The sequence below is a fragment of the Gymnoscopelus braueri genome, assembly GCF_963280865.1.
Source record: "Gymnoscopelus braueri genome assembly, chromosome: 2".
Taxonomy (NCBI): Eukaryota; Metazoa; Chordata; class Actinopteri; order Myctophiformes; family Myctophidae; genus Gymnoscopelus; species Gymnoscopelus braueri.
In genome coordinates this window covers 44190723-44209921 of record NC_137604.1, presented here as the reverse complement: position 1 = coordinate 44209921, position 19199 = coordinate 44190723, and the positions used below count along the sequence as shown (strand labels likewise).

Genomic DNA, 19199 nt, shown 5'->3' with positions numbered 1-19199 from the left:
ATGGAGGAATACTTTGTTTTAAAGTGTACCACAAATCCCTTGATGTTGTGTTGTCATCAGCTTTGAGCAGTGAACCTTGACTATTCAGCATTATATTTAAACTTTTTACAATGTTATGTTCATCAAACATACAGTAACACAACCCTTTATGGATACGTATAGGTGCAGGATGTATGTAATCTTAATAATTATACAGTTCTAAACAAAATCAATGCAGCAATAATGATTCAGCACACTATATTCCGTTCTAAATAATCCTTACACACTGGGGGTGTGACCAGTGGTGCAGTGCTCTTTACACGTGGTACCGTGGTGTACGGTAAGCAGGGGCACACGCACGCACTTGCATTTATCAAAAACAACCCTTAAGTTCACACCTTTAAAATAGCGTACCACCAATGGTGGTTTGCCAGCGAGTATTTCTCAGCAACACTATTCATATTTTCACTATTTTCACATTTTTACGGCAAATTAATAACACTAATCATAATTAACTGCATTAATTGAATGTCAGTCCTGGCTGCATTTTGAACTGAACTGAAAAGTCATAATTCTGTTCAATGCTCAAACGCAAATAATTTCAAAGAACCAAACACAAGAACCCTCTGGAAGCCTCTGTCTCTCTTTGTTAAAATCCGAGGGAATGTGGTCTAGACTACTTGGGCCTTTGAGATGCAACTGAAGTGTCCTGTCCTTATCTGCATACCAGCCTGTAACTATGATATAGCTTATAGATTCATACACACATTCACAATCCCATGAGGATTCTGTTAGAAACAAAAATAGAGCCCAAATGCCAAGAGGTTTAATTCAACCTTTTGTTCCTTATGTCCATTTTTATTAGACAACAACATCATCAATATGGTATGTGTCGACAAGAATTCTCTCAAAAGCGGCTTTTTTTCTTGGCAAAATCACAACTTCAACACAGAAGAGAGAGAGAGAGAGAGAGAGAGAGACCTTAAACCACACTTTAGGTGTGCTGCTGTGGTTGTTCTCTCTCTCATCAAGCGTGGAGAAATCCGCCTTTCGTGGAACAGCAGAGGAAGAGAGGGGGTGTGAAAGACTAACCTCACTCCGTCAAATGGAAGAAGCTTGCGACACACATTTTGAATGAGATTTCCGGAGGGAGGGGGGGTTTACCAGGCTAGTGAAAGACAGAGAGGTGGAGGTAGCCTACTGTAGGGGATTGGGATAAAAATCTACACCTCACGAAATCAGGGCCCACCACAACCCCAGTGTATATGCTTCCCCTCAATCTCTCTCTCTCTCTCTCTCTCTCTCTCTCTTTCTCTACCTTCTCTCACTTCTTCTTTCTCTCCTTTCATCTTAAGCCCACCACGTCCTACTCGTCTCTCAAAGCTCTTCCCTTCTTCTTTTTGCTTTGAAAATCTCTCTGAATCCGAGACCACCACAAACCCCATCCTGTGTCTCCTGTGACGTGTGCCGGCAGCATTAGGCAAGACCTGTTCTCTCAAGCGACTCAAATAGAGATAATTTATCTCAATCCAACGTGGCATTCAAACAGTCTTTTTCCAAATTTGGCAAATGTTTCTGCTTATTGACATTAATTGTCTAATGTAATACAATTGTATTAGTTAGAGATGATATACTGTTCATAGATGTGAAATATGATGCTGGCTATCTATAATCTACTAATAATTATTCGATATCTGTGTTTTCAGAGTGGTGCAAAATGAAGTATTTTATCCGATGTTTCTCCATCCTCATGGTCCTAATTCCAGCAACAGGTAGTTTACCGTGCCAGAGAATGCTTTAAATAAATATTTGTAGAATCGGCCTCAGGTCCTAATGTGTTAAGTTATGTTGTCTTTTTAACTAGTGGCTGATGTGGTGATGGTGTATGGTCGGCTGGGTGGGACAGTAACCCTTCCAATGGACGCACAAGTAAACATCCCCAAGGGGTATGTCTACTGGACCTTTGATGATCCAAACTCCAGATTGCTCACTCGCAATAATAACTTTGGTGGTGCTTGGATGCACGGCAACGGTAAGCATTACATTATTCACAGATGTAGCTGTTGTTTAGATTCAAAAGGTATAGGGAATCTATTATGTATGAATGGAATAGTTTAATTTGAAAAAGAGGTAATCAGCATTTGCTTTTACAAAATGATTGTAAGAAGATTAGACCTTACATAGGCCTACAGTACCTTAATAACGATAATGATAATAATTCTTATTATAAATAATAATATTATAATACATTTTATGTTTGGACGGCAGGTAACGTAAGCATTACATTATTCACACGTAGCTGTTGTTTAGATTCAAAAGGTATAGGGAATCTATTATGTTATGGAATAGTTTATTTTGAAAATAATAATAATAATAATAATAATTATTATTATTATTGTTATTGTCATTGTCATTGTCATTGTTATTGTTGTTATTATTATTATTATTATTGTTATTGTTATTATTATTATTATTATTATTATTATTATTATGAATTGAATTATCTGGCACTCAATGTTTTTTAAATGAAACATATATTAAGGTGACTGGATTATTGCCATTTACCTTTGCCCTGTACAATTGAGGTCACAATTGTATGTGGTTTCAAAATAATGATTACAAAAAGCGAAAATTGGACACATTGCATTTTAAAATGAAAGCCTTCAAATAAATGTATCATGTCTGTTTTTGTTCTGACTCCTGCAATGCAGAGGATCGATGGAAAAAAGTGTCTGGGTCCCCGACAGACTTCTCCATGACCATCAAAGACCTCAAACCAGAAGATTTCAAAACCTTCACTTGTGAAGTGAGGGACAGTCACAGTATAATAAAGACATCAAAATATCATCTTCTCAAAAGTAAGAATAATCACAAAGTGACATGTTCAGACAGTTACCTACATGTATCAAATATGAAATGCACGTAATTTCGTTTGGCAGTACGATATGTCCACCTTGAAAAAAACATTCTGTAAACAATCAAACACATATAGATACATTACAATTTAAATGAGCTTTTGTGCTGTATTTCATTGCACTTTAAATTAATTCCATTTAATTAAAAAATGTCACACTACTTCTCTCCATTTCCATCATTTTCCGTGTTAGTGACTGTAAGCCCCCAAAACATCACTGTGCTAGCCGGGAAGAGTCTGTCTCTGAACTGTGAAGTAGACAGGCCTCCGAGTGGAATACAGCTCAAGACACAACCCAAGATACAGTGGCTGAGTCCCCAGGGACAGACCAAGCAACAACCACGTATTGCCAATAGTCAAGACCATGGAGACTGGACCTGTGAAGTGACACATAATGACATAATGATCATATCCGGCGTCAAATCCTCTGTTACCGTTGTAGGTGAGTCGTTTTGAGCAAAAGCAATGCAGTTCTCCATAATAAGGTTCGTGTTTGTGTGTGCATTTGTACAGTACGTCTGTCTCTAAAAAGGCATGCAGGTCTGCATGTAGGTGCATACAGTAAGTGTGCATATGTTGAGGGGTGCCCCTAGAGGAGGGAAGAAGTTGAACTTTGTTGGGGCCCAAAGCCCCGACAAAGTGTGTGTGTGTGTGTGTGTGTGTGTGTGTGTGTGTGTGTGTGTGTGTGTGTGTGTGTGTGTGTGTGTGTGTGTGTGTGTGTGTGTGTGTGTGTGTGTGTGTGTGTGTGTGTGTGTGTGTGTGTGTGTGTGTGTGTGTGTGTGTGTGTGTGTGTGTGTGTGTGTGCGTGCGTGCCTGTGTTATAAAAATGCAGTATCACATTCACAAGGTAGCTCAGACTTGTTGGCACTGCTGGCTCACACCTACTGTGTTTTTTTCCCCCTCTTCCTTCCTTCCTTCCCTCTTTTCATTTCTCATCTTCAGACCTCTCCCCAGGCCCCTCAGCTCCTTGTTACGCCCCTGTGTCCTCCCCTCTCAACATCCCCTGCTCCATTCCTCATCACATCTCCTGGGAACTCCTCAAGACAAAGGGCCTCAAGGGGGGCCAATGGAGCTTCGTCCCCCTCTCTGGTGTTCCTCTGACGCTCTTCTCCTTCTCGCTAGAGGGGGAGAGTCCCCCCACCTGGCAGTTGGCTCCACCTAATAACATGATGCTGGACATTCATCTAGACCCCCAGAAAAGGAATCTGTCCCTGTGGCGGAAGAAAGCAAAGGAGGCCGACAGAGGAAACTATACCTGTGCCCTGGAGTTCAAAAATGGCATCACCCTGAGGAAGAGTGTATACGTGGAGGTGTTAAAGAGTAAGTCTCTCTGTCGTTCTGTGATATCATATCAGATCAAACCAGGGTTAGATTTGTAAAGTGCAAACAAAGGGGTGACATTTTCTTAACCACTTAAGGCCTATACTTTGTTGTTCCACAAATAGCAAAAATAGCCGATGCAACAATGCATTGCACCATGCTGCGTTGTGAGAGTTTTTAGAAAATAGGAACGTTTTAACACATTTTTGACCCAAAATAGGGCACCAAGGTTAATGTGGTTAACATATATTTTTTTATAAAATTGTTAAACTGTGATATTAATATAAATATCAAGCATATCAGACATATCAGAAATATCAGAAATATCAGACATTTCCAAAAAGGAAATGTATGTATTTAATTGAGTCTGACCTGAAGCAGGAATAAAACATATCTCCACTGGTGATACAATGACCAGAGGGGGGGATTAAAAAGCAGGCAGGCATGGATCACCCCCCCCCCCCCCCCTTCACCAAATCGAACCCTGGATAAAACACAGACAAGATGGATGGCTTTTGATATCCGTTTGTTTTTCTCTCTGTTACTACTACAACCTCTTTATTTCAACCTCCCTCGCCTAGTACAGTACAGTAGATCAGTGTCTATCAACCTTTTTTGTGCCAAGGCACACCTGGCATAGCCAAAAAATCCCAGGGCACACCTAGATATACGGTATATATATATATATATATATATATATAATTATATATATATATATATATATATATATATATATGGTATATCTATATACACACACTAGGGGTGTGCCTAATTTCACGAAACGATACGATATTGGGCACACAACTTCAATATGATTTCGATACGATACGATCATGAAAATATATGGGGGAGAAAAAAATCAAATGCAAACAAATATTTCTGTTTTTGCATTATTCAGACATGCAAACTTGTAGCTTTTCAGCTTCCACTAGCCGTTTTGAATCCAAATAGGGCAATAGTGTGACACCTGACCCGAAAAAAAACAGCATTTTGTCACCCTTTTCACCTCGGGGGTGTTTGCATGCCTGATTATTATTATAGTTAAAAAAAAAAAATAAAAAAAAAAGTTTTTGTTTTGTTTTTTCCAAAATGATATTTTTTCAAACCTTGAAAAAGGTACACCTCAGCAGTAGCCCCGGCCCAAAATTGGGACGTTTGCCAGGGTTGATATACACTGCAGTAGATGATAATCTCTTCAGTTCTGTTCCGTCGTGCCTGGCCAGTTTCCTCCTCTCCCTGTTGTGAGGTTTTATTGGGAACTGTGTCCCTGTTGGGACATGTGTCTAATTCAGTGGCTAATACACTTGTCTGCCTCCATTTGTTTTAATACCAAATAATGAGCCTCTATTCTACCAGAGGAGTGCAGCGGCACAGTGAATTATAATTGGATCCTTTGTGCGCCTTTGTGTCGTCTTTATAATATACTACTTCACTCAATCCTTTCCCTCGCTTTAACTCGTATTTAACCCAGCCGATTATGAACACATTCTTGCACTAAGAAGCAGTTTGTATTAAGGGAAAAAGAGAGATTGTGTGTGCGTGCGAGTGCGTGCGTGCGTGCGTGCATGCGTGCATACTTGCCATGCGCTCCCACCTTGGGAACTGCCTGGTACAGTCAGTGACAGTACATGTGAAACTGCTGGGCATTAAGCAGGCATACAGTAGCAGCACAGCTGGGGTTCAGTGCTTTTCTCAAGGGCACTCTGACAGTAAAGACGTGGTGAGCATTTCTCATTCACCTCCCACTAACAGATGTTCATAGCCTTGTGGGGGGAGTCCAAATTTCTGTCATGCTGCGTTGTCATGGAACCTGTGTATTATTTATACTTTTGATATGAATATGGATAAAGGGTAACAAAAACTTTGACCATTCTTCTTTGTTTGTATGTTTGTTCCTTCCGTCCTTCCTTCCTTCCTTCCTTCCTTCCTTCCTTCCTTCCTTCCTTCCTTCCTTCTTCCTTCCCTAGTCTCCTCCTCCCCACAGTCCCTAGATACAGGGCTAACAACAGTAAGAGTGGGCCAACAGGTCAACCTGACCTGCAGCCTTGGACACGCCTTGGCCTCTGACCTACAAGTGAAATGGCACCATGAAGCATCAGTGAAAACCCTCCCCCAGCCCCACACCCCCATCTTCACCATCGCGGCGGTGAGCGAAGGAGACGCCGGGAGGTGGAGGTGTGAGCTGGTTAGGAACAAAACGGTAGTGACTTCAGCCGACATCACGCTCAAGATCGGTAGGTGTACAGGAAGGAAGTAAGAAGAACAGGAAGTGACTGAGAAACGGAACGTGGCTGTGGTCACAGTTTTGATACTGTCGAAATTCAAGAGACATTTCACCAGAAAAAAAACGACAACTTATTCTGCACATACCGTAATCACACTCGTACCTACGTACGTACATACGTACGCACACACGCACGCACACACGCACGAGCACAAACACACGCACGCACGCACACACACACACACACACACACACACACACACACACACACACACACACACACACACACACGTTGCCCCGAAACAATAAGCTGTCTTGCACTAACCCATGTTTTATGTGAGCTTTGAATTTGTCATAACATCAATGTCATCAGTGTTACACTCATTAATGATAAACAGTTTAGTGAAAATGATGCACATTGGAGATGATCTATGAATACTGGGCACATACAGGAGGCCTAGACTGTTGATTGATTGATTCACAATGTTTTTTAATGTAGGACATTTAAAACAATTGCCTGTTTAGGCTAAAAGAGAAGCTAAATAAGTTTTATACCTCTTTACTAGCTTGTTTCTTTTTAGGAATTACAGTTAAAGTGAAGCCTTACAACCAAATAATACCTCATGAAATTAGGTCACTTAGGTGAAACGTCCCTTTAATGTTCTGCTTATACTTTATGTTGCATGTTGACTCTGATATTTGTCTCCGTCTCTGTTGTACACAGGGAGAGCCCCAGTGGACATTTGGCTGTATTTGACCATAGGTGGTGTCACCGCCATCATCATCCTAATCAAAATCCTCATCCTCACTGTCATCCTCATGCGACGACACAGACAGGTATGTAAGAATCTTTGTCATCATTCATTTCTATGTCACATTCTCTCTCTCTCTCTCTCTCTCTCTCTCTCTCTCTCTCTCTCTCTCTCTCTCTCTCTCTCTCTCTCTCTCTCTGGACCTGTCACTCTAAATGTCTTGTGTCTGTCTCTCACACTGTCTTTCCTACTCTCCATGTCTTTCTGTCCCTCGGTCTTTGCTTGTGTCTTGCTTTCGTTATCTCTTTCTGTCCCAATGTATCTCACTTGCTCTTTCTATCTGACTCTCACTCTCTTTCTCTCTCTTCCTCTTTCTTTTTGGCAACAGAGGAGGATGACGCAGAGGCACCAGAGGCATCGGTTCTGCAAATGCAAAAAGTGAGTACTAATGCCAGGTCAAATGATAAACCGCACACACACACACACACACACACACACACACACACACACACACACACACACACACACACACACACACACACACACACACACACACACACACACACACACCAGGACGAAAATTCTATTACGCCCTTGGCCTTGGGTATGGGCTGCTGTGAGTAGATAAAACTGTACTCTGTATTTAAATATTTAACAAAAAGTAACCAGATGCTCCTGCGTTAAAAGGAGCATCTTAGAAAAATACAAATTCACAAAAAAATAACTTTGAATGTTTTTGAACAATTCAACAAAGTGTTTGAAGTGCCTGTTTCACCCACTTCCGGGGGGCGGAGCCAAAATCCAAGCCCGAAGTATTTGTTCGTAGACCCCCACTTAGGGGGGGTAGAAAAAGTTTCGGAGCGATTCGGGCACTTTTCATTTAACATGGGGTTTCAATGGGGAGTTTTTAGGAGCCTTCTCCGGGGTGTGGCTTCCGGGGGAAGGGGCGGGCTTAAACGCAACCTTGACAGGTGTGTTCAGTTTTCAAAGACCTTTAATTTGATGTATGGTACGTCTATATTGGACATTTACTTGGCTGCACACAGGCAGTGCAGACAATAGTGCACACAGACACACACACACACAGATACACAAGCCTGTCATAGTAAGCTCCACTTCGGCGCGCCTCCTTCCGCTGCGTTCGCAACCATATTCCGCCCGTTTTTTGGCCCCTAACTAGTCCTTCATACTTTTAGCTACAAACTCCGTTCCAACTCTACAACGTTCGGCCTACATAGGACATATCGGCTACCATTTGAATTTTTGAAATAATTTGTACTTTTAGAGATATTTCACTTTTTACTGCTAAAAAAATCCTATTCATTTCAATGGGGAAATTCATACTTTTAGCTAGAAACTCCGTTACAACTCTATAACGTTCAGCCTACTTAGGACATATTGGCTACCATTTGAATTTTTTGAAATAATTTGTACTTTTAGAGATATTTCACTTTTAATTGCTTAAAAAACCCATTCATTTCAATGGAGAAATGCCATTTAGCTACAGTGGAGCCTATCAACTGCTTATTAGACCCTAGCAACACCATATTAGAGCCTAGCAACCACCTATTATACCCTAGCAACCGCCTATTAGACCCTAGCAACCACCGTTTTACCCTAGCAACCACCAGTTTTACCCCAGCAACCGCATATTAGACCATATAAACTGTATATTAGACCTTAGCAACCCCCTATTAGACCCAAGCAACCACTTATTAGACCCTCGCAACCACCTGTTTTACCCTAGCAACCAATTAGACCCTAGCAACCTCCTATTAGACCCTAGCAACCGCCTATTAGACCCTAGCAACCACAGTTTTACCCTAAAAAACTGCCTATTAGACCATAGCAACCGCCTATTAGACCCTAGCAATCACTGTTTTACCCTAAAAAAATAAATCTTACATTATTATTATTATTGAACACTGTCAACACTTTAACACCTTTCAAACCTTTAAAACCTTTAGAACGTTGACCTTTAGAACCTTTAGAACCTTTCAAACCTTTAGAACCTTAAACCTTTCAAACCTTTAGAACCTTAAACCTTTCAAACCTTTCAAACCTTTCAAACCTTTCAAACCTTTCAAACCTTTCAAACCTTTAGAACCTTAAACCTTAAACCTTTCACACTACTAATACTTTAACACTTTAACACTTATAAAACTATCAGTACTCAAGCCAACAACATTCTTAGCGATCCCACACTGTTTCTTCAGGAACAGTACTTTCTAGTTGTGGGATCGCTAAAGCGATCACACTAATGTTATTGCCACTATTTGTGGGATCGCTAAAGCGATCACACTAATGTTATTGCCACTATTTATTGTGGGATCGCTAAAGCGATCACACTAATGTTATTGCCACTATATATTATTGTGGGATCGCTAAAGCGATCACACTACTGTTATTGCCATTATTGTGGGATCGCTAAAGCGATCACACTAATGTTATTGCCACTATTTATTCCATATTCCCGCCGTTTTTTGGCGGCTAACTAGTCCTTCATACTTTTAGCTACAAACTCCGTTCCAACTCTTCAACGTTCGGCCTACTCAGGACATGTCGGCTACCATTTGAATTTTTGAAATCATTTGTACTTTTAGAGATATTTCACTTTTTACTTCTAAAAAACTCCCATTCATTTCAATGGAGAAATTCATACTTTTAGCTAGAAACTCCGTTCCAACTCTATAACGTTCAGCCTACTTAGGACATATTGGCTACCATTTGAATTTTTGAAATAATTTGTACTTTTAGAGATATTTCACTTTTTAAATAGTAAAAATACTTAAAAGTTGATAAAGAGTAAAAATACTTAAAAGTTGTAAAAATGTGTAAAAGCTACTTTAAAGTAAACTAGAAGGTACTGTTCCTGAAGAAACAGTGTGGGATCGCTAAGAATGTTGATGGTATTGAGTATTGATAGTGTTAGTAGAGTTAAAGGTTTAAAGGTTTGAAAGGTTTGAAAGGTTCTAAAGGTTTGAAAGGTTTGAAAGGTTTGAAAGGTTTGAAAGGTTTGAAAGGTTTGAAAGGTTTGAAAGGTTTGAAAGGTTTAAGAGGTTCTAAAGGTTCTAAAGGTTTGAAAGGTTTGAAAGGTTTGAAAGGTTTAAGAGGTTCTAAAGGTTTAAGAGGTTCTAAAGGTTCTAAAGGGTATTTACTTAAAATTATTTTTAGTCACTTTATTTACTTTAAAGTATTTTTTACTCATTTTTACAAGTTTTAAGTATTTTTACTCTTTTTATCAACTTTTAAGTATTTTTACTATTTTTTTCAACTTTTAAGTATTTTTACTCATTTTGAGTACTTTTAAGTATTTTTACTCAATATAAGTACTCTTAAGTATTTTTACTCAAGGTATTTACTTTAAAGTATTTTTAGTCACTTTATTTACTTTAAAGTAGCTTTTACAAATTTTTACAACTTTTAAGTATTTTTACTCTTTTTTATCAACTTTTAAGTATTTTGACTATTTAAAAAGTGAAATATCTCTAAAAGTACAAATTATTTCAAAAATTCAAATGGTAGCCAATATGTCCTAAGTAGGCCGAACGTTGTAGAGTTGGAACGGAGTTTCTAGCTAAAAGTATGAATTTCTCCATTGAAATGAATGGGAGTTTTTTAGAAGTAAAAAGTGAAATATCTCTAAAAGTACAAATGATTTCAAAAATTCAAATGGTAGCCGATATGTCCTAAGTAGGCCGAACGTTGTAGAGTTGGAATGGAGTTTGTAGCTAAAAGTATGAAGGACTAGTTAGCCGCCAAAAAACGGGCGGAATAATAATAAATAGTGGCAATAACATTAGTGTGATCGCTTTAGCGATCCCACAACTAGAAGGTACTGTTCCTGAAGAAACAGTGTGGGATCGCTAAGAATGTTGCTGGTATTGAGTATTGATAGTGTTAGTAGTGTTGAAGGTTTGAAAGGTTCTAAAGGTTTGAAAAGTTCTAAAGGTTTGAAAGGTTCTAAAGGGTTGAAAGGTTCTAAAGGTTTGAAAGGTTTGAAGGGTTTGAAAGGTTCTAAAGGTTCTAAAGGTTCTAAAGGTTTGAAAGGTTTGAAAGGTTTGAAAGGTTTGAAAGGTTTGAAAGGTTTGAAAGGTTTGAAAGGTTCTAAAGGTTCTAAAGGTTTGAAAGGTTCTAAAGGTTTGAAAGGTGGTTTAAGAGGTTCTAAAGGTTTAAGAGGTTCTAAAGGTTTGAAAGGTTCTAAAGGGTATTTACTTTAAATTATTTTTAGTCACTTTATTTACTTTAAAGTATTTTTTTCTAATTTTTACAAGTTTTAAGTATTTTTACTCTTTTTATCAACTTTTAAGTATTTTTACTATTTTTTTCAACTTTTAAGTATTTTTACTCATTTTGAGTACTTTTAAGTATTTTTACTCAATATAAGTACTCTTAAGTATTTTTACTCAAGGTATTTACTTTAAAGTATTTTTAGTCACTTTATTTACTTTAAAGTAGCTTTTACAAATTTTTACAACTTTTAAGTATTTTTACTCTTTTTTATCAACTTTTAAGTATTTTGACTATTTAAAAAGTGAAATATCTCTAAAAGTACAAATTATTTCAAAAATTCAAATGGTAGCCAATATGTCCTAAGTAGGCCGAACGTTGTAGAGTTGGAACGGAGTTTCTAGCTAAAAGTATGAATTTCTCCATTGAAATGAATGGGAGTTTTTTAGAAGTAAAAAGTGAAATATCTCTAAAAGTACAAATGATTTCAAAAATTCAAATGGTAGCCGATATGTCCTAAGTAGGCCGAACGTTGTAGAGTTGGAATGGAGTTTGTAGCTAAAAGTATGAAGGACTAGTTAGCCGCCAAAAAACGGGCGGAATAATAATAAATAGTGGCAATAACATTAGTGTGATCGCTTTAGCGATCCCACAATAAAGTGACTAAAAACACTTTAAAGTAAATACCTTGAGTAAAAATACTTAAGAGTACTTATATTGAGTAAAAATACTTAAAAGTACTCAAAATGAGTAAAAATACTTAAAAGTTGAAAAAAATAGTAAAAATACTTAAAAGTTGATAAAAAGAGTAAAAATACTTAAAAGTTGTAAAAATTAGAAAAAAATACTTTAAAGTAAATAAAGTGACTAAAAATAATTTAAAGTAAATACCCTTTAGAACCTTTCAAACCTTTAGAACCTCTTAAACCTTTAGAACCTCTTAAACCTTTCAAACCTTTCAAACCTTTCAAACCTTTAGAACCTTTAGAACCTTTAGAACCTTTCAAACCTTTAGAACCTCTTAAACCTTTCAAACCTTTAGAACCTTTCAAACCTTTCAAACCTTTCAAACCTTTAGAACCTTTAGAACCTTTCAAACCTTTAGAACCTTTCAAACCTTTCAAACCTTTCAAACCTTTAGAACCTTTCAAACCTTTAGAACCTCTTAAACCTTTCAAACCTTTCAAACCTTTCAAACCTTTAGAACCTTTCAAACCTTTCAAACCTTTAGAACCTTTCAAACCTTTAGAACCTTTAGAACCTTTCAAACCTTTCAAACCTTTCAAACCCTTCAAACCCTTCAAACCTTTCAAACCTTTAGAACCTTTCAACCCTTTAGAACCTTTCAAACCTTTAGAACTTTTCAAACCTTTAGAACGTTTCAAACCTTCAACACTACTAACACTATCAATACTCAATACCAGCAACATTCTTAGCGATCCCACACTGTTTCTTCAGGAACAGTACCTTCTAGTTGTGGGATCGCTAAAGCGATCACACTACTGTTATCTTCACCACCGTTTTTTGACGGCTAACTAGTCCTTCATACTTTTAGCTACAAACTCCGTTCCAACTCTTCAACGTTCGGCCTACTCAGGACATGTCGGCTACCATTTGAATTTTTGAAATAATTTGTACTTTTAGAGATATTTCACTTTTTACTTCTAAAAAACTCCCATTCATTTCAATGGAGAAATTCATACTTTTAGATAGAAACTCCGTTCCAACTCTATAACGTTCAGCCTACTTAGGACATATTGGCTACCATTAGAATTTTTTGAAATAATTTGTACTTTTAGAGATATTTCACTTTTTAAATAGTAAAAATACTTAAAAGTTGAAAGAAATAGTAAAAATACTTAAAAGTTGATAAAAAGAGTAAAAATACTTAAAAGTTGTAAAAAAGAGTAAAAGCTACTTTAAAGTAAATAAAGTGACTAAAAATACTTTAAAGTACCTTGATTAAAAATACTTAAGAGTACTTATACTGAGTAAAAATACTTAAAAGTACTCAACATGAGTAAAAATACTTAAAAGTTGAAAAAGAAATAGTAAAAATACTTAAAAGTTGTAAAAATTAGTAAAAAATACTTTAAAGTAAATAAAGTGACTAAAAAGAATTTAAAGTAAATACCCTTTAGAACCTTTCAAACCTTTAGAACCTCTTAAACCTTTAGAACCTCTTAAACCTTTCAAACCTTTCAAACCTTTAGAACCTTTAGAACCTTTCAAACCTTTAGAACCTCTTAAACCTTTCAAACCTTTAGAACCTCTTAAACCTTTCAAACCTTTCAAACCTTTCAAACCTTTCAAACCTTTAGAACCATTCAAAGCTTTAGAACCTTTCAAACCTTTAGAACCTCTTAAACCTTTCAAACCTTTCAAACCTCTTAAACCTTGCAAACCTTTCAAACCTTTAGAATACCATCAACATTCTTAGCGATCCCACACTGTTTCTTCAGGAACAGTACTTTCTAGTTATTATTATATCTTCCCACCGTTTTTTGACGGCTAACTAGTCCTTCATACTTTTAGCTACAAACTCCATTCCAACTCTACAACGTTCGGCCTACTTAGGACATATCGGCTACCATTTGAATTTTTGAAATCATTTGTACTTTTAGAGATATTTCACTTTTTACTTCTAAAAAACTCCCATTCATTTCAATGGAGAAATTCATACTTTTAGCTAGAAACTCTGTTCCAACTCTATAACGTTCAGCCTACTTAGGACATATTGGCTACCATTAGAATATTTGAAATCATTTGTACTTTTAGAGATATTTCACTTTTTACTTCTAAAAAACTCCCATTCATTTCAATGGAGAAATTCATACTTTTAGCTAGAAACTCCGTTCCAACTCTATAACGTTCAGCCTACTTAGGACATATTGGCTACCATTAGAATTTTTTTAATCATTTGTACTTTTAGAGATATTTCACTTTTTACTTCTAAAAAACTCCCATTCATTTCAATGGAGAAATTCATACTTTTAGCTAGAAACTCCGTTCCAACTCTATAATGTTCCCCCCATGTACTTAGGACATATTGGCTACCATTAGAATTTTTGAAATCATTTGTACTTTTAGAGATATTTCACTTTTTACTTCTAAAAAACTCCCATTCATTTCAATGGAGAAATTCATACTTTTAGCTAGAAACTCCGTTCCAACTCTATAACGTTCAGCCAACTTAGGACATATTGGCTACCATTAGAATATTTGAAATCATTTGTACTTTTAGAGATATTTCACTTTTTACTGCTAAAAAACTCCCATTCATTTCAATGGAGAAATTCATACTTTTAGCTAGAAACTCCGTTCCAACTCTATAACGTTCAGCCTACTTAGGACATATTGGCTACCATTAGAATTTTTGAAATCATTTGTACTTTTAGAGATATTTCACTTTTTACTGCTAAAAAACTCGCATTCATTTCAATGGGGAAATTCATACTTTTAGCTAGAAACTCCGTTCCAACTCTATAACGTTCAGCCTACTTAGGACATATTGGCTATCATTAGAATTTTTTTAATAAGTTGTACTTTTAGAGATATTTCACTTTCAATTGCCCAAAAATCAATTATTTTCGTTTTTTGACGGCAAACTAGTCCTTCATTATTTTAGCTACAAACTCTGTTCCAACTCTACAACGTTTGGCCTACTTAGGGCATGTCGGCTACCATTAGAATTTTTTTAATAATTTGTACTTTTAAACCTTTCGAACCTTTAGAACCTTTAGAACCTTTAGAACCTTTCAAACCTTAAGAACCTTTAAAACCTTTTACATCTTTAGAACCTTTAGAACCTTTCAAACCTTTAGAACCTCTTAAACCTTTCAAACCTTTCAAACCTTTCAAACCTTTCAAACCTTTCAAACCTTTCAAACCTTTCAAACCTATAGAACCTTTCAAACCTTTAGAACCTCTTAAACCTTTCAAACCTCTTAAACCTTTCAAACCTTTCAAACCTTTAGAACCTTTCAAAGCTTTAGAACCTTTAAAACCTTTCAAACCTTTAAACCTTTCAAACCTTTAACTCTACTAACACTATCAATACTCAATACCATCAACATTCTTAGCGATCCCACACTGTTTCTTCAGGAACAGTACCTTCTATTTATTATTATTATTACATTTATAGATGACCTACTGTACTGTAGCATCAGGTATAACGACAAAATGTTGTTTTAGGCATTAGGTTAGAGATAGTTAAGTTTAGGTATGGCGTATGGGTTCGGTGTGGTTAAGGTCAGGCCATGCATCTGGGACAGCGGTTAGCCGGTTAGCCACTGAGATTGCATGACCGCAATTCTGAGCTCGTAGAAATTGGGCACCGGTTCAGGAGCCACGACCTTATCATTATTTTATTTTGCTGCCATGATTTTCTTCTGTGCACTCACCTCAAATTCTGCTTTTATTTGTCAGCCCCAAACCAAAAGCATTCTACAAGACATAGCCTGTTCCAGAAAGACATTGTGAGGAGGAACTCAGCAACTGAACTTTGGCCCACATCAGAATCAGAATCAGAATCAGTTTTATTGTCACATCACAGGTTTACAAGGTAAAAAAGTGGGTGAAATTCGTTTTTGTACATCGTTCCCATCGCAACGTTAATTTCCATAGAAAGAAGAGGGGGGGGGGGGAAGAAGAGGGGTGGGGGGCAAGTGGGAAGGAGATCAAAACAAGAGAGCAACAGAAGGCCAGACAAGTTATCTACATATTTACAAAGTACCTGAGATAATAAAAAACTAAGGTGCCTGAGCATAGCAGCAATGTATGTATACTGTGCATGTTATACTTATACTGTGCATGATATACATATGGACGTTAAGGTGCTTAGAGAAAAAAAAGAGCACAATAAAAAAGACAAAAAAAGTCAGTGTGTTATACATGGGATTAAGGTGCAAAAGGTCAGTGCGTGTCCACCTAGGGTGGACTGACCCTAGTATAATCCGCAAGTAGCTCCATGAGGGAGTGCAACACAAAGTCATTGTCCCTGGTATAATCCACAGGTGTGTTCAGGAAGAGCCAGAAAAGTTTTGCACCGCCTGCTGTCAGGCTGCTGAACAAGGCTTATTATGCCTCATTCAGCATCCTGACAGCAGCCGGATTAAAACTGCACCAGAACCTGGTGGTGGAACTCTTGATACTGCGGTAGAGCCCCTTGCCCGGTCGCGGTCGTTGTAGGGGTTTGAACAGTCTGTGACTTGGGTGGTGCTTGTCCTTGATGATGCGCTTGGCTTTGACCACGCACCGCTTTTTGTACAGTTCCTGGAGCGCTGGGAGCTCGTCTCCCATTATTCGCTCTGCCGATCGCACTACTCGCTGTAGGCTGATCTTTTCTCGGGCAGTGCAGTTCCCGTACCAGGCCGTGACACAGCCTGTTAGGATGCCTTCAACAGAACTGTTGTAATACAGCCTGAGGATGCGACGTCCTACTCCGAGCTTCTTCAGGCGGCGGAGCCAGTACAGTCGCTGCTGAGCCTTTTTCCTCACGTGTGTGGTGTGCGTCTCCCATTTGAGGTCCTCCTCGATGTGTACTCCGAGGAACTTGAACTCGCTGACCCTTTCCACTGCAGCACCGTCGATGAGGATGGGCGCATGGTCTCTCCGCGGCCTCCTGAAGTCCACGATCAGTTCTTTGGTCTTGTCGACGTTAAGAGAGAGGTTGTTCTCCCGGCACCAGAGTGCCAGTGAGTTGATCTCCTCTCTATAGTCAGACTCGTCGTTGTTGACGATTCGGCCTATCACTGTCGTGTCGTCCGCGTACTTTATGATGGTGTTGGAGACATGTGTGGCTATGCAGTCATACGTGTACAGGGAGTAGAGGAGAGGGCTCAGCACGCATCCCTGGGGTGCTCCGGTGTTGAGGGTCAGGGGGTCGGATGTGATGCTGCCCATTCTCACCACCTGATGTCGGTTGGACAAGAAGTCCTGTATCCAGTCGCACATGCTTGGGTGTAGCCCTAGGTCTCTGAGCTTTTTGTCAAGTATTGCTGGGACAATGGTGTTGAATGCTGAGCTGTAGTCCACGAACAGCATACGTACATATTTGTCCTTCAGCAGCTTGTTGTCCATGTGCGAGAGGACGGTGTGGAGAGCCATGGCAATAGCGTCGTCGGTGGATCTGTTTTTGCGGTATGCATACTGCCACGGATCCAGTGTGGCAGGTAGCGTGGAGCTGATGTATTCCCTCACCAGTTTCTCGAAGCACTTGCTGACGATCGGGGTGAGAGCGACAGGTCTCCAGTCGTTCAGGCATGTCACTTTGGCCTTTTTGGGAATGGGCACAATGGTTGACATTTTGAACCCTGCAGGGACCACAGCCTGGGAGAGGGAGAGGTTAAAGATGTCAGCGAAGGCCAGTATCTCAGTCATGATTGACTAAATGGTGTGCCTCTGGCTGCTGTTTTCAATCCAGGACTGACTCTGAAATGAAGACATTGAAATGAAGGTTTTACATGTTGAGATGCTTAGATCAGACTGTAGGATTTCAGGACTGCATTTCACCAATGTAGCGACCAGTTTGGATGATTACAAACATAACATGTCTTTATTATGTTTTTTGTTGTTGTATCATAGTATGAAATGCTATTAGCACTTGATTGTACAGCCCTCAGCAGGGAACGCAGTAATGATGCTCGTTTACTTTTCATAGCTTTCACCATTATTGCTTGTGAAAATTACAAACCATAATGGAGCTATGACATTAGCTGTATTCTCTTTCATTTAAGGTTGTATGGCAGAGGCTTTTGTAAGTCCTGCCACACTATTCCATTCTTGTTTGGTGGCTTCAAGATCCTTTTGATGATTCATGACGTTCACTCTGTATATAATGTATTATAGTAATAAAGTAGAATGTATTCAAATTAGTTTAAAGGATATTAAAATATTTACATTATTATTTGGTTTAGAACGTTGGCACACCCTACCCCTATCAGTAGCTGGTTGCATGAATTTGAATAAAATGTGCATAGTCTGTCACGGTCTGCCTCTCCACAGACCGTGTCACCACTTCGGCCACTCCCACTTTCCATTCCTGCTCTCTGTCCTAGTTACACACCTGTCCCCACTCCCTCATCAGCCCAGCAGTGCCCTGCCCTTGACCAACCTGTGAACACTTCCCTAATCACCCTGCTGCCTATAAAACTGGACTCATTCCACACAGTCATTGTCAGTACATACATTGTCATTCTTGTGCGCTGCCTTGGAGAGTCTTGTCCGCTGACTTGTGTTTCTATAAGGTTTGCACTTCCTGTTTACTGCTTGATTTACTTCGTCTTTGCTGTAAGCTAAATTACTGCCTTAATAAATCCGTGAATTGAAACTATTCTGCTTGTGGTTCTGCATTTTGGGTTCAGTCATTCCGCATTCCTGACATACAGTAGTCCCTATAATTCTAGCATATCTTCCAAAACATTCCAATATTTATTCCAAAGAAATGTGCTCTGATTTATAGTATTTTCTACAAATGTACAGTATATGGAACAATAAGCAGCCACGTGTCAGGTGGCATTTCTTAAGAAGGAAGGAAAATGTCCTTGTATTATTACTGGGCTAGTAATATTCAAAAGGTAATTTTTGGGGTCAAGGTTTCTGAGGAAAATGTGGCAGACTGGGTTGAAGCAGAGTCTAATAACTTTCATACCTTCCCATTAGCTTCCTCTGCTTTACAAGGCTCCACTGGCAGTTCAGCCAATATTCCTGTAACTCCGACGCTAAGGGTCTGGTTGCAATTCGGAAAGCATTTTGAGTTAGAAAGCACCTCTGTTTTGGA

General features: G+C 38.6%; 2 protein-coding genes across 4 annotated transcripts in view; both read left to right on the top strand.

The window, feature by feature from the left end:
- Nucleotides 1-19199, top strand: part of LOC308095751 (ubiquitin carboxyl-terminal hydrolase isozyme L1-like) — a gene marked incomplete at its 5' end in the record, with an annotated part of 54075 nt that overhangs the window by 19147 nt on the left and 15729 nt on the right. The gene's annotated exons all lie outside the window — the stretch shown is intronic.
- LOC308073922 (T-cell surface glycoprotein CD4-like) overlaps nt 1-19199 on the top strand; it is a 28265-nt gene that overhangs the window by 3240 nt on the left and 5826 nt on the right. For 2 of the 3 annotated variants that reach the window (XM_080413199.1, XM_080413198.1), the window contains exons 3-10: nt 1686-1751; nt 1844-2011; nt 2691-2837; nt 3087-3335; nt 3836-4213; nt 6181-6447; nt 7162-7274; nt 7578-7627. In XM_080413199.1, coding sequence (XP_080269325.1) covers nt 1697-1751; nt 1844-2011; nt 2691-2837; nt 3087-3335; nt 3836-4213; nt 6181-6447; nt 7162-7274; nt 7578-7627 — 1427 coding nt within the window. In that variant the 5' untranslated portion in view covers nt 1686-1696. Of the gene's footprint in view, nt 1-1685; nt 1752-1843; nt 2012-2690; nt 2838-3086; nt 3336-3835; nt 4214-6180; nt 6448-7161; nt 7275-7577; nt 7628-15847; nt 15938-19199 lie in introns of those variants that run through there. The other variant, XM_080413200.1, reaches the window with a different exon arrangement.